The following is a 14,265-nucleotide window of genomic DNA, read 5'->3' as shown; positions in this document are numbered from 1 at the left end:
TAGCCTCAAGGGGCTATGCCCTGAAGGCTTTGTTTACATCACATTGCAAGGGAGAAAGTCGCTAGTTCTATTCTATAGAATTGTCAACATTCAAACACCTTTCGCTAATGCTTTCTAGATCAGGTACAGCGCTCTAGGTTATATTCTACCATTTAAAAAACCGCATATTTTTATCATATTCATTGTATTAGCTATTGTCGTCATTCAGAATTTTACGAAATCTTTGACGAGATTTTAAATCCTTAAGTTACGTTGCAGTGAACTGTTAACAGATGGCGTGAACCGGGAAACCGATATTGAACCGGGAAATTTTGAACATCTGGATGTTACCGAGGAGGGCAGTGCTGTAACAGTGCTATTTATACCTTTTTACGTCTGTACTCAATTCAGACAACAAACTAATGCCTCCAAGTAAGTACACAGGATGGGAATTAGAGATGTACATAAGAATCAAGTAATAACATTACAACTTTCGCAGTCTGAGTTTCAGATTAAAAGTGAAACCTCGGAAATAGACGCTTGATGGTATTCTAAAAACAGATACACTAAGTTGAGTCTTGTTTCTTGTCAGTGCATAGTTGCTGTATTTCTTGTATGGCACCTACAAGCATTCTAACAGCCTCTTCATGCCCTTCGAAGCTGTCGTTACGATGCATATTGCGGTGTTGATGCGTAGAAGGTTGCTTGGCTACGACGCTGTCTCGTTCTGGAACGCGACTGCTGCTGGCTGATGGTCGGCTCACTTCGCTTGACCAACAACCACCCAGCGATCCAGCTGTATTTGATTGGGCGGCCGAAATGGCACGGATAAGTTGTCGCACCTGATCAGCCGTCAATTCTATACTTGTTTCAGATTCAGCTAGGGTGTCAGCATCACTTTTTATCGGTCTTCCTGCATGGCCGTCCAAGGGTTCGTAAACTGGTTCCCAAGTTCTTTGGCGTTGTTGAACTCTTGTGTTGGTTTCAGCCTGGGTGGCACTTGAGTTCCTTACAGCATCGCCGTCCTGATGAACTAATGCTTGGACGACGCATACATGACCTGATGGGTTTTTGGCGTTTGCTGGTACGACTTTTTCTAATGGATCAGCAACAGTTGAACCGACTTTTCCATTCTTCTGCTCTGCCCTGGAAGAGCCATTCCTGTCTGACTGACGAACTCCAACGAGTGCTGATGTAACTGTAAGATTCTTGCTGTTGCTCCGGCTGCTGACGGCTTGACGTGATTGATGGATCGCGGCAAACAATTCCAGTTGACTGACATCGTACTGCTGTTGCTGCTGGGCCATTGCCGATTTGGCTTCAACACTTTTCGATCGCACAGGATGTGGCATGGTAGAAGATGCCTCCCTGCGATGCTGAGACTTGTTTTCTTCTTTCGAGCTGTGGGGCAACGATTGATACTTGATGTCCGGTTTGCTTCCTTCCGGTTTGCTTCCATTTCGTTTGGTACCGCCGTTATTGCTACCTATTGTTCTTCGAGCAGGTTGTGGAACTGCCGAGGTTGGTGGCTGGACAGAAAGAACTGCTTGCTGCTGAACTACCACTGCTTTTGGCTCTATTGCAGTTATGAGTTGTTTATTAAGATCTAGTGGAATATTAAGCAATGATTGACTGCGTCCTAGAAATGGCAGAGGAACTTTGATTTCAGGTTGGTGTGTCACAAGACCTGAGTTGGTGCTGCAGCAACTTTGCTGTGGTTTACACATCTCCTCTCCTAATTATTGGGAACTGGTAACCATAGTCAGTTTTCAGGTGCAAAGATTATGTGAACAAAATACCTGTATTTTTAGGCACAGGTGAGAAAGCATTAAGGCTGGCTAAATGATTGTGCATCCATAGGTCTTGGTGTAATAATTCTTTCAGGCTCTGGCTGAATTCAGCTTTGAAGTTAGATGAAATTACACTATTTTCTGGTGAGATTCTATAATTATATGCATTATTAGTTTGATGTCTTTATTTGCATAAAGTTTTCTTTGGGTACTTTGCTGGCTGAACGACGTTCCCGATATCAGAAAGACGCTCGACCAATCCATTGGCGAGTTTCAACAGCTCAAATTTCGACGCCGAGCTGATGAACGCTGTACTCAAAGTTAGATAGGCTTGTACGTTGCTTTGCAGTGATTCTAAAGTCTTCAGTTTCTCTTCAAAAATAATTTCCTTGGTTTGCAGTTCGCTTTTCCAAGAAAATAAAATCAGCTTTCATTTATTCTTTTTTTCAGGCTTCTTATGTTAAATTGATTAGTTAACAAATTCAACAGCTGTTGAAAGCAGACGACGCATTTTCAGAATTCTTGACAACAAAAACGTGCTTTGAATTTCCCTCTTTTGGAAATCAAAATAAAACGGAAAGTAATACTGCACTGATTTCTACCACGACGCTAACAATCCTGACAATCAATTTGGAAATCTAATTGAAACGGCTATTCAAATAACTAATGGTACCTACCAACGTGCGTTTCGGCAAAAACAAGTTACATGTGTGTAACTGCTGGTTTTACAGTGTAACCTCTTATGTCTACTAAATAGTTTCTAACTACGACACTCGGAAATAGTGCCTTTTAAATATCACTGAATTTTACAACTTCAATCAAGATTTGCACCCACAGATTTCACAAAAGATAAAATTTCATCCATATGGTTCTTAAAACGTCAGCTGATCTAGTAGGATTTTAGTTTCTAGCTTCAGGTAAGATTCATACCTTTTAACGGTTTCAATCAGCTTGTCTTCAGTCTGTGTTACGACTCCTTGCAGGATCTTGCTAAAGACGTGAATGGTGCTCTCCTCCCTCATGGCATTAATATGCAACTCTTTTAGAAGTGAACGATAGGCCGACATTTCGTCCTTAATGATGACTTCAAGCTCTCCCACGGCTTTTAGTCCCCGCTGAAGTCGATCGCATTTTTGTTGATAGGCTGTGTCTAAATCAAGACATTGTGCTCGAATATCTGGCGGTAAATCCCGAAAACAGTTTATGCAAAGCAACGATTCATTGGCAGGAGAAAACATGATGCACATTTCGTAATGAACTGGGCACTATAAAAGGACGGAATGAAAATTTAAGAACCAAAGAAAGAAAAACATTTTTCCATAAGAAGAAGAATTACTTTGCGTTGAGGTTCTTTCGTGTAGGGGGAAATACTAGTGACGTCATGCCGGGAAAACATTTTAGCACTGTGTGTGTTTTGTTTACACACCGCACATATGGCCTGGCCTATTTCAAATCGCGAGGTAAGTAATCAAATAAAAATCTAACTGTTGAAGCTTATCATTAAAAGTAAATATTTACTAATTACTTACTGCATGTGTTACAGAAAAACATGGGTGACAAATCCTTCGATTCGCAGTTGGCACAAGCAGGTCTCTCAACTTTTGCCAAGAGCGTGAGGAAGCCTAGCATGGGATCTTCCGATGTTCCACTCGATGAAGATATGATCATTTTCGGCTGCTTGTCCTCCACCGCACTTACTTGCTGGTTTGATGGATTGATGAGGCAGTCCTCTCCACTAATCGGACTAACCATTGTTTCTTGTTGTTGCAGGTACTTTTCTGACGACTCCGCCATGACAGACGTAGTGGATGTACTAGCAAACGATGGAAGCCAGTATGCAGTATGTCTACGGCGGTAAGTCCGCAACTGCTGTCTGTGAAGGCACGTAGGTGACGAAAACTGGCCTTGCGCTCTGAGATCGCGATCATTTGATCAATACCGAACCAACCTCTCTTTTCCATAGAGGCGACATTTATATTGGCTAAAGTAAATTGGTTTCGTGATCGTCCAACCGGCAGAAAGAGGTATCCTACTACACAAAGTTGATTCCTTTAGGCCAGTAAGATATTTTCTGTTGCCTTTCTTTCGACTTAGTTACACATGGAACAAGACTTTCTAAAGATCTTGTTTTATTTGCTATTATCTGACGTCGAAAACGATGCGACGCTGCCTCCCTGTTATCGATCGTCTGACTGCTGCAGCGTCCGTGAGGTGAATTTGTTTTTCTTTTCTCTTTTTGAATAGTACTAGTCGCCATGTTTCTCTCATAAGGGTCGTACGTTAACAAGCAAGAAATTCTTTTCTTTTAAAAATGGAACCGTCAGATGAATAAAAGAATGTTTGAGGGGGTAAGGGGGGGGGGTATAGCCAATTAACAAAGAATCGTCGGTACAATTTTTTTTTTTTTTTTTGTAAGGAGAAAAGAAATCCGCCCTTCCCGCGCTTTATCACTAAATAATCTCCCAAATGTTTGATAGATATTGGCTCACTTATTTCTTATATATAAAAGAAAGAAATAGATGAAAGTAGAAAACCGCCCCACTCGTACACCCTGGAGATGTTTGACTGGAATCACTTCACCGCCTCCATGCTGTTAGAATCTTATCGATTTTATTTTCTGTTTTTCTTGATTGTGGTTAGGTTCTTTCTTTTTCTTTCGACCCTTGGAATAACATCCGCATTTTAGTTTGTGGCTAGAATTACTTGGGCTTTGACTAATCGATCGAGAGAGAGTCGATCTAAAAATCAAGAAGTGGGTAATAGCAGTGAGAAATGTTGCATCCGTCGATTTGTTCGCAAAGGCGTATGTTAATAAAAGTGCCAGTACGTAGCTTCGTCTTACGTTTAAACATACGGCCTTATGGTAAAAATCGATTCGATCAATAGTTTCTTCCCATCTTCCATAGCCTAGTGTCGACTGCTGGCCATAGTAATAACGATTCTGACTCTATACCCAGTGGATAACAAAAATAAAAGTAAAATAAAACGTTGATGTGTGTGCGTGTGTGTGTGTGTGTCAGGGGGAAAAGTGGGGTTTTTCTTCCAGGGACTCTCTTTGTTCCACATGGCGGGCTTCTACAGGGTCCCTCTTCTTTCTAGTTACACACACACACACACACACACTAATGTAAACCTACCCCAAAAACTGGTTATGTTGAGAGTTACGTGATGTTATATATAGCGAGGGGTGAGGTCATGACGTAACAACATCACACATTTTCAGAAAACTATGTACGCTGCCTCTAAAAAAATCTCTTCAAAGTTTCTCTTCATTTTTCTGGGCCTTAACGTGAAGATAAGGTCTCAACCCCACATGACCGGATTTCCTTTCATAACCCTGAGCATTTCCAGTTTTTTTTTTTTATTATTATTATTATTTTATTATAGGCCAATGGAAAATGTGTGTTGGATTTTGTACGATAGGTGGTGTAAATTAATTCAATGAAACGATGGGCAAGGACAATGTCGATTGGACAATGTATGGACTAGTGCCTACACCCTTAACCATCTGCTACCACTATGCAATGTATAATAGACGGGCGAAATAGGGAGGGGTGGGTAGTAAAAGAAGATCGCGTTTCTGGGTCGTGATCCACTCGAAACGTGTTGGGTCGTATTTCTACGCAGTATTTTTACAAATGTTTTGGTTCATTGAATGTCGAAAAAGGGGGGGAAAGATTAGGTTAACTAATGAACTGTTTAGTTTAGTCAGTTTTGTTTCCAGTTTTTACATTCTCGTATTATTGTACGGTGGAAAATGGAAGAAAATCCGTCAAATATTTGGTGGGTGGCATAAAGAGGAAGTTTGGGAGCAAGAAACTCGCGCGCGTGGTTCTTTGTGTGTGATGTTTTGTTGAGCGGGGCGGTCTCTGCGCCTGCGGGCGGACTGACTTTTCACGTGCTTCTTCTCAAAGTCCCGCACGAAACCACCCGAAAAAAAAATATTCTCTGGTTAAAATGCAAACCAGGAAAAGAAAAAAAAAGAGGGCTCACGAACAACGGATTTTTACTCTTTTTTGTTTTCTTTTTTAAAATAATTTTTCGAGAGAGAGCTCTGCGATTGGCCAGCACGGACACGTCACCTGAACGCCAACAGCGCCTCTGTTGGTAGTGGCCTTCTCAAACACCAGCACTCTTTTTTGTTTTTAATCTGTATTGCAAAATCGGAAACTTGGCCTTTGCTAAGAAAACGATTTGACTGCACGCGTTTTTCTTGAAAGGAAAGCATTTCTATGGCTGTAAACGTGTTGGCGTACGTTACCCGAGCTTACGGGATTGCAGGGTCACTTGCCAAGATGGCCATGAAAAAATCGGATCTTAATGGACAAAGGAAACGTGAAATTTTTAGCAGATATCACATCCGTCACTGTATTCGTCATGTCAATGAAAATGAGCAAAAAAAAAAAGGGTTCGATTAGCCTAATTGAATTCCCTCAAAATCGGTCGGATCGAGAGTTCTTCGACATTGTTTGTAACAAAGGCCTTGAGAAATCGATAGAAAGATGGCGCTGGAGTCGCTAGACGACAGGGAGAAGGGAAGGGGATATTTTCCCGTGTTCCCATTGGAGAGAAAGGCAACGAGAGGGGGTGCGGGTGTGTGTGTGTTGTATCTGAGCAGAACGTCAACAGTCGGAGCTGGTACGATCTAGAGGAAGGAGCTCGTTGCGATCCATTTTCTTCTTCTTCATTTTCTAGACAAAAAAAAAAAAACGTTAATTTCTCCTCTGAAAATTCGTCGTAATCAAATTTTAAAGAAAAGGCAGAAAACTCTATTCTTTTTTCTCGCCTTTGTATATTCTCGTTTCCAACTTTTGTTCGGAAACAAGAGCTTTGGAGCTCTGCACGTGCCTGCCTACGTGTGTTCAGTGTGTGTGTGTATGTGTGTGTATAAGTGAGTGTGTGTGTGTGAAAAATCCTGCTGAATCGGTCCTCACACGCAGCTCCCGAGTTGGCTCGGTCTCACATCCTGTCCACCAACCAACCAGCCATATTGAAGATAAAAAAACTCAAGCGAAAGCTTTATGCTTGATTTAGCTACGTCTCTGGCCTGTGTTTCTTTGTTTTCTTCTATCGATTTGGCAAGAGGTTTCTCTCTACCTCTCGGTGTACTATACACCCACCTCCCATTACACACACACGCCGAATTTCATTTGTTATTTTGTTCGTGGTGTTGTGTGTGTTCGCCGTCATGAGCATCGACGCGCTACTTCAGGCAGCCGAGTACCTGGAACGAAGGGAAAGAGGTAACAATGATAAATCATCACGAATGCTCGTTTTCTTGTTTTGTTTGATGAGTAGAAATCGGGGAAAAGGTAAAATGATGACGAGTTGTCTGAGTGAAAGAAAAGTTGTTCTTGTTGTTGGGTTGTGCTGTTAGTTGTTGGCCAGTGAACTCCAAGGGAAAGACGATTGTGCTGCGTGGAAAGTTGCGTCGTGGCCACTGTGTGTGTGTGTGTGTGTGTGTACGTGCTGGGTGGTTGGGTGACGCTCTCACTTGGCCTTTGTTTCTTATGTTAGACGTTTTTCATTTTCGAATGTCTTCCAAATTAGTAACTTTAACTGAGTGTAATAGCCATTGTTGTGTTACTAGTTTTTTTTTGTGTTATGATTTTATTTTCGAATGAGAAAAGATATAATGGCGGACAGATGGCGTTCTCTGCTCATCTTTTTTTAGCTCCAAAAATAATCACGCGCTCGGCTCCTTTCTTTAAAAAATGAGCATTTTTCTTTTGTTATTCGATATGAAAACAAAAAACTAAAATAGTTGTTGTTGTTGTTGTTGTTATATTTTCAGAAGCTGAGCATGGCTACGCGTCGTCATTGCCAATGCCCATTGAAGATTATGGTAGTAGTCCGACCCCGTCCGGTTCTTCTTCGTCTTCCGCGACAACTTCTTCTACGACTCGACCTATCAAAATCAAGAAAAACCAAGGGAGCCGGTTAGTATTGTTTAACGCACTATATACGTCACTGAGGCTGAATTCTTAGTGTTTTGACGATTTTTTTTTTCCGAACCGGTTGTAAAGTTTTAATTCTTAGTCTTTTTCATTTTTTGATTTCCTTCTCGACCGATAATGCGCCCCGCAAACAACAGGTCGACACACAACGAGTTGGAGAAGAACAGGTGAGATGGAAAAAAAAAGGGCGCCAGCAACAAGGCTCTTAACAACAAAAACCTTCCCTTCTTCTTCTTCTTCCTTTCGAATCACGTGACTTTATGACGTCAGCCCATCGGTGACGACAGCGGGAAACCTTTCTCTCGCTTGTAGCATTTTTTTTTTTCCTTTGTGACATAGATCCCGGCCATTTTTTTTTCTTCTTTCTTTACCTCCCCTGTTTTTTTCTGGGTCGTCACTAGTTCTCATTTTATTGCGTACACAGGTCACGCGTGTATATTGTGTATGTAGGCTTATCTTTATTACGTGCACATTGCGTGACCCGTGTCACACGCTCTCTGGGGAGGGAATCAGCTGAGAGGCGAAAAATTAGCAGACAACAACAGAACGATATCCTTTTTTTTTTTTCTCCTCTCTATCTTGTATAATCCGGTTGAAATCATCGCCGTATTTAACCATACGTTGAGTCATGAATTTTGAATGCGTAGATAGTCAACAGAAACGATAGCTGTACGTAGCGTATCATTTCCTTTTAAGGGATTGACGAGATGACGACGACCAAGATCTTTATCAGTGACGTAGTTCCATTTCCCGTCTGGTTTTTTTTTTGTTTTGTTTTTCGGAGTCGGGAAAGAAGAAATTTTTCTTTTTTCGGTCGTCGTCTTTTTGTTTGAGGAGGCTATCACACCCCGAAAAATGTGAAAAGAAAGGTTTTTTATATACCAAGGTTAGGCTGACTAATACTTGCACTCTACCCTCAAGTTTAATTAAAATCCTATTATTGAAGGCTAGTCGTATTATTATTTTTTTGACTTATCAAAAGGGACGTGTTGTTTTTTGTTGGTTATTTTTTGCGGTCTTTGCCCGTCTGTAAATTAGAGATTATAGAGAGAGACGTAATTCTTTCCGAGTCTACCCGTTTTTATCTGAAAAAAAAAATGGAACTTAAAAAAAGAAATAAAGTGGTCGCTTTAGCCAATACGGCCTCAACTAAAAAAGGAAAAATACGATAAGACTTTGTCTCAACCACATTTTCTAAAAAAGAAAAAGGTAATAAAAAAGAGCCGTGTAGGTAAAGGAACCACAAAAGAGAGTCAAGGACGTGAGCGTATGCCCATGCCACACAAGAGGATGTTGAGTCTTAGCTGCTTATTTCTTCTTTCTTCTCGTGCGTCTGTATAGTTCCGTTGTCGGTTTTTGCCTTTAGGTCCCTTGGAAAGTCAACAAGAATAATGGCAGCCCTTTTGGGCAGCAACAGTCCATTCCTCACTTGCCAGGAATTTTCTCTTTTCTCGCAAGACATGCGTTTTACCCGTGCCCGAATCTTTCAACCGTGCTCGCCAGATGCATTGGGGTCTTCAACAACAACACTGTAAAAATGGTTGCGTTTGTTAGTTTTCTTCGCAGATATTTTTTTAAAGGGGGCCCAACCTGATAAGAGTTACCATGACAACGCCCCTCTTCTGTGACCTGAATTTTTCGCCTCTTTTTTCTCTTAATCGTTGGCCAACTTTTTTTTTAAAGAGATATGACGTGGCTCTCTTAGGGTACCAGCAGCACATGGTCTTTCATATTTATAAGTCGTGTTTGTTTTTGCTGCGAGCTGCAGCAGCAGCCATGGAAGTATTTTTTTCCCGTTCGTGATAGTAGGCCCGCGTTCTCGTGCCAAAAAGAAGGTGCAGTCCCGTTGGCACGCACCGTCCAATCCGCACACGTCACTACTATAAAGATAGGCTTTTTTTTCTTTTTCGCCTTGACCAAGTTGTTTGGACCTAGTTCGTTTTTCTTTCTCGCCATTACTTGGGAAAGGAGTCCGCACATGACACCCACCAACGAGTAAGGCCCCCCTTCAATGCGAACAACCCGCTCTGTCCGTCCTATCCCGCTTTCACGTGTCGCATGGATATTCCTTTATTTTGTTTTGTTTTTTTGTAAAAAGAAAAAGAGGAGCATACGATTTTTAAAAATTATTCATTCTTCTACAGGCGTGCTCAACTGAGAACTTGTTTGGAGAAACTTAAAGATTTGGTCCCGTTAGGGCCGGAATCGGCCCGTCACACTACGCTGGGATTACTGACACGCGCGAAACATTTTATTAAGGTATCTTTAAATTTATTATTATGATTTAACCGTTTTTTGTTTTTGTGTTATGGTTTTAAAAAAAATGGACATTGTAAGCCATCTGTGGGAAGCAAATTCATTTGAACCCATCACTAACTAAAGTGATGTTAAACACTTAATGATCGATCGGTGGCACTACTGCACGCCCTCATTTCTCACACTCTTACGTCTACCGGCCCGAGGGGAAAGCTACTTTTGCCCCTCAGGCCCCTTGTGGGGGCAAAATCTGCCATGGCGGGGCATGAAAATCAATAATCAAGACACTTTGTGTGTGTGCCACGGCTCCATGCCGACGAAAAATTTCAAAGTTTTCACTCGAGTAAACAAGAACCGCGAGCGACTCCATCTATCTTTCGAATCCTGTATAAAGAGCTGCCCTTAAAAAAAAAAATAAATAAATAAAACCAGACGAAAACGAATTACGCTGTTGCCAGACAGACAGGAAAACATTTTTCATTGATTTTTTGTTGCTGTATTTTAGACGTTGGAAGAGCGAGACAGACGCCACCTGCAGCACAAGGAGCAGCTGAACCGAGAGCAGCGCTTTTTGCGAAGGAAGATGGAGCAGCTGTCCCAGCAATTTGAACAGTTGTCATCATCCAGCCCAGGCGCCTCCAGCCAGATGAATAAACGACGGGGAAACTCCCTTTCTGAATGCTCCATCTCGACGACGATTTCCTCGGCTTCGTCGTTGACCTCATCCGTCTCGTCCGAAACCGGTATTGCTGCCTACTACGGTGATTACACAAACCAAATTTGATTTTTTGTTCCCTTCTCTGTCGAATTTATTTTCTTTTAATTTATGCATTGAAGACGAAATGAACTAACTCAATCTTATTTATTCAGATGAAGTCGACGTGATTGGTTACGGAAGTCACGGTAGCGATTTGGACGATCAATTGAGCGTTCAATCAGCCTCAAGCGATTCGGGCATTGGCCTGGGCAACGTTGCCAGTATCGGACATTTTCCTCATCTCTCCATCACGGACAGTGTTTAAAAGGACTACAGCAACAAAGAGAAAACGTAACTAAAAAGAAACGGCAAAAAAAAAACTACATTTTCAAATCATCGCCTTCTCTCTCTCTCTATCTCTCTCTCTTTCGCTTGTATACGCCACATACAGCTACCAACGTCCACCACCTCCAGCCCTGAAATTACTGCCATTTTCTGTTCAAGTATGCAGGAGAGTGATGAAAATGAGGGGGGGGGGTGATTGAGAGATTTAAGAAGAAAAAATAGGAAGTGTTGTTCAGTCTCACACGCAGCAACAACAACAACAAAAGGAACAACACTGACTGCCGTGTCAATTTTTTTTTAAGTTTTGTTTTGGTTTCAAATGATTATCCCTCCCTTATTTTTGTTTTTCTTGAGATTTTCTTTTTTTTTTTTGTGGCTGACTGTGGAAAACAGGAAATGGATAGTGTGTCATTTGGAGGAGACGGAAATGATTGCGATATTGGACTTTGGGTTGGGTATACTTTTTTCTTAGGGGGAGGATTCGGGGTAGCCACGCCATCAGAAATTAAAAAGCAGATCCGCCGTTTGATTTTGTCAAGAAAGAAAACCTGCCCGAAACGATGATTTTTTTTTTATTATTATTATTTTGTCTTTGCGAATGTGTGTGCGTGTGTGTGTGCGTGATGGGGGGGGTTGACGAATGCGCAAACCTTAAAGAAATCGGACACGAGTTGTAGCGATCTCGCTGTAAAGAAATCCTGAGCAGTATTTTTTTTTTCTTCTTCGCCTATTAAATTAATTTATTTTTTATTTTTTATCAAATTTCCCAAAGATTTTATTTGATTTTTTCCGTTTTCGAATTGAAAATTGTTCAGGGCAGCCACACCATTTTACAAATGAGTTTGTTTATATATTTTTTAAGGTTATTTTTAAGAATATATCGTAATCAGAGAGGTTACGCTATTACAAAGTACAAGTCAGTACCAACACAAGTCGCTCCCCCTCCTCCCAAAATGTCTTTTTTCCCAAGTAAATCCCACCTTAACTTGTCAACTATTTTTCATTTGTGTTTTCTTCCCGTCCTCCCATCCCCAGAAACGTCCATCTCTTTCCTTCAGTGGGGAATGGGGTTTTAATTGGGACGGTAAAAACAAAACATTTTGCTTTGTTTTGAATCAGCAAAATTTATGAGATTGGTACAAACTCGTGATGTTCGAAACTGGTGAACGATAGAAACAGATTTCCTCTTTTTTTTTGTTTTTTCTTATTTGTTGACATTTTTCTTTCTGAAATTTAGTTTTTCGTCTGATGGTAAAAAACCAGGAAAAAAAAATTTAATTTTTTTAGACTTCAATTTAAACACGAAAATTGTGTTGTGGGAAATTAAGACGATTTAATGTTGGTATTATTATTGAAAAAGAAATAAGATTCTTCCAGTTTAAAGGCGTTAAAAAAAAAATTGTCGATAACAAACAAAAGCGGAATGTGTTCCGAATCCTAAATTAACCTGATTTTCATTCTTCCTTTCTTCCTCTCCTCCCCACCCCTAAATTTGTTCTTTTTTCTTTCAAGTTTATAAAGTTCAACTTGATTAAGAAAATGAGAGGAAGAACGTAACAAATGGACAAAGCCAGTGAATAAGTGGAGACGCTACAAGTTGACAGAGAAAAACAAATTAGAAATTTTAGTGGAAAAAACAAAACAAAATTAACGTGTAGTTAACGAGCGCCCTTAAACCTCGTTCAAATGTGTACAGAATGTGTTTTCAATTCGATGGACATTTAGGATTACTCTCCCTTTTTTTGTTCACCTTTTTTCGTTTTTCGTTATTGACTCCCGAGATCCAATGTGGGAATTGCGTGAAAGATGGTGGGGGAATTTTATAGTATCAACTTATTCAATTACCGAAGCCGTTTTGTATTCGATTTCTGATGTAGACATTTTTAGAAAGCAAAAGCTGATGTGAAAAATCCCTTTTTTTTTTTTTTCATCGTTCACACTTCGCTATTTCCTCCTTGTTTATAATCCAGCAAAAGGCTAACAATTCTTCAACTTGAATCTGAAATCCAACTAAACGATAAAAAACAAGTAATTCCTTACCCACACTTTCATCTTTAATGGCTTTCTCGCACCTTTTCCATTCGATCAACATTTTTTCATCGCCAACCCGCAGCAATAGCGAAAAATATGTACATTTTAACATTTTTGTTTATATTATTATTAATTTCCCGGAGAAATGAAATCATTTGATCAAATTACAAAATGAAGGGCAAAACGAGGCACACACACACACACACACGAAAAAAAAAAATACAATTTGTTGTGGTTTGGAAAAGAAACATTTTAATTGGGAGAAAATGTCATCGCAGCGTATTTTGATGATGAATGTGTCTTGTTTGTTTACGTGTTTAGGGCTGTGAGCCTTTTATCTGTGTACGTGCCGAGTGTGTGTGTGTGTGTGTGTGTGTGTGTGTGTGTGTGTATATCAAATATGGGAGGGAGATATATAGATCAAGGATGGGGGGAACAAATCAATTTAAATTAATATATTTTTCATTGTGTGTTTTTTTTTTTGTCGATGACAAATGGAAGAAAAATTAACAAAAAAGTCGTCTTGTCACACTACTCATCTCAAAGAAAAAGAAACAAAAATTGTGGAGACCTTTTGTTGGGGTTATTTTTCACCATTTTTTTGGCTCTTTAATTTAATCCACACATTGAGTTCAAAAAAAAAATACCAACAAAAGGTGAAATAATAATTAATAATAACAATAATGGATATACGTGTAAAATTCCTTAAAATTTCTTTATATTATGTCTGTCCGTGTATCATCCCCTCCCATCATATTTTTCTTGTTTTTGTTTGCCTTTTTTTTTTTGAAATCTCTCAATACATTTATGGTCCCATGTTGCACATTTTTCATGTGTTCTAACTTAAATTGGAATAGTCAGACAAACGAAGCACGTCCCTGTTTTGGATGCACGTCCACTAATGCTTTTAAGTTTCAGACCAAAGCTTTCACTCACGAGGGGGCTTTCACGTGCGATCCCCTTTTTCAGGTGTGTCTCAACAGACTGGAAGGACTGTAAGATAGCCGTAGACAATTAAGTTCACCATTTTTTCTTAGAAAGAGATTTCTCTTGTAGCTTTTTAACTCTCGAGCTATTCGTCCTTTGTATGCATACCTGTATGCTGTTGAGTGTAAATAATCGAGTCTGCGGGCATGTCTCATTCATCTCGATTGGTTACAGCCAGACGAGTTGGAAAAAGATAGATGCACAGGCCACACCGCTAATAGGT

The 14,265-nt window shown here is 40.2% G+C and overlaps 2 protein-coding genes across 6 annotated transcripts; one reads left to right on the top strand and one right to left on the bottom strand.

The window, feature by feature from the left end:
- Window positions 1-167: 167 nt before the first annotated feature.
- Window positions 168-3,563, bottom strand: LOC116928117. The gene is made up of 6 exons (XM_032935198.2): window positions 3,299-3,563; window positions 3,106-3,212; window positions 2,700-3,034; window positions 1,982-2,173; window positions 1,779-1,921; window positions 168-1,714 (listed from the first exon to the last, which is right to left on the bottom strand). Exons 1-6 carry the CDS (start codon window positions 3,561-3,563, stop codon window positions 546-548), a joined length of 2,211 nt encoding a protein of 736 aa, XP_032791089.2. The 3' UTR covers window positions 168-545.
- A 298-nt stretch (window positions 3,564-3,861) lies between these two features.
- LOC116928129 (max dimerization protein 1) lies at window positions 3,862-13,875 on the top strand. Of its 5 annotated transcripts, XM_032935224.2 has the most exons (7): window positions 5,799-7,012; window positions 7,564-7,708; window positions 7,864-7,893; window positions 9,871-9,985; window positions 10,488-10,743; window positions 10,853-11,030; window positions 11,131-13,875. In XM_032935224.2, exons 1-6 carry the CDS (start codon window positions 6,958-6,960, stop codon window positions 11,002-11,004), a joined length of 753 nt encoding a protein of 250 aa, XP_032791115.1. In that variant the 5' UTR covers window positions 5,799-6,957; the 3' UTR covers window positions 11,005-11,030; window positions 11,131-13,875. The 5 variants fall into 5 exon arrangements, with proteins under 5 accessions (XP_032791117.1, XP_032791116.1, XP_032791115.1 ...); XM_032935226.2 differs by lacking the exon at window positions 5,799-7,012 and adding an exon at window positions 3,862-3,980 and having other exon boundaries at window positions 10,853-13,875; XM_032935225.2 differs by having other exon boundaries at window positions 5,399-7,012; window positions 10,488-10,725; window positions 10,853-13,875.
- The last annotated feature ends 390 nt before the right edge of the window (window positions 13,876-14,265 follow it).

Source organism: Daphnia magna, linkage group LG7, assembly GCF_020631705.1.
Source record: "Daphnia magna isolate NIES linkage group LG7, ASM2063170v1.1, whole genome shotgun sequence".
NCBI classification, from domain to species: domain Eukaryota; kingdom Metazoa; phylum Arthropoda; class Branchiopoda; order Diplostraca; family Daphniidae; genus Daphnia; species Daphnia magna.
Note: the sequence above shows the minus strand (reverse complement) of the source record. Positions and strands in the feature narration are given on the sequence as shown.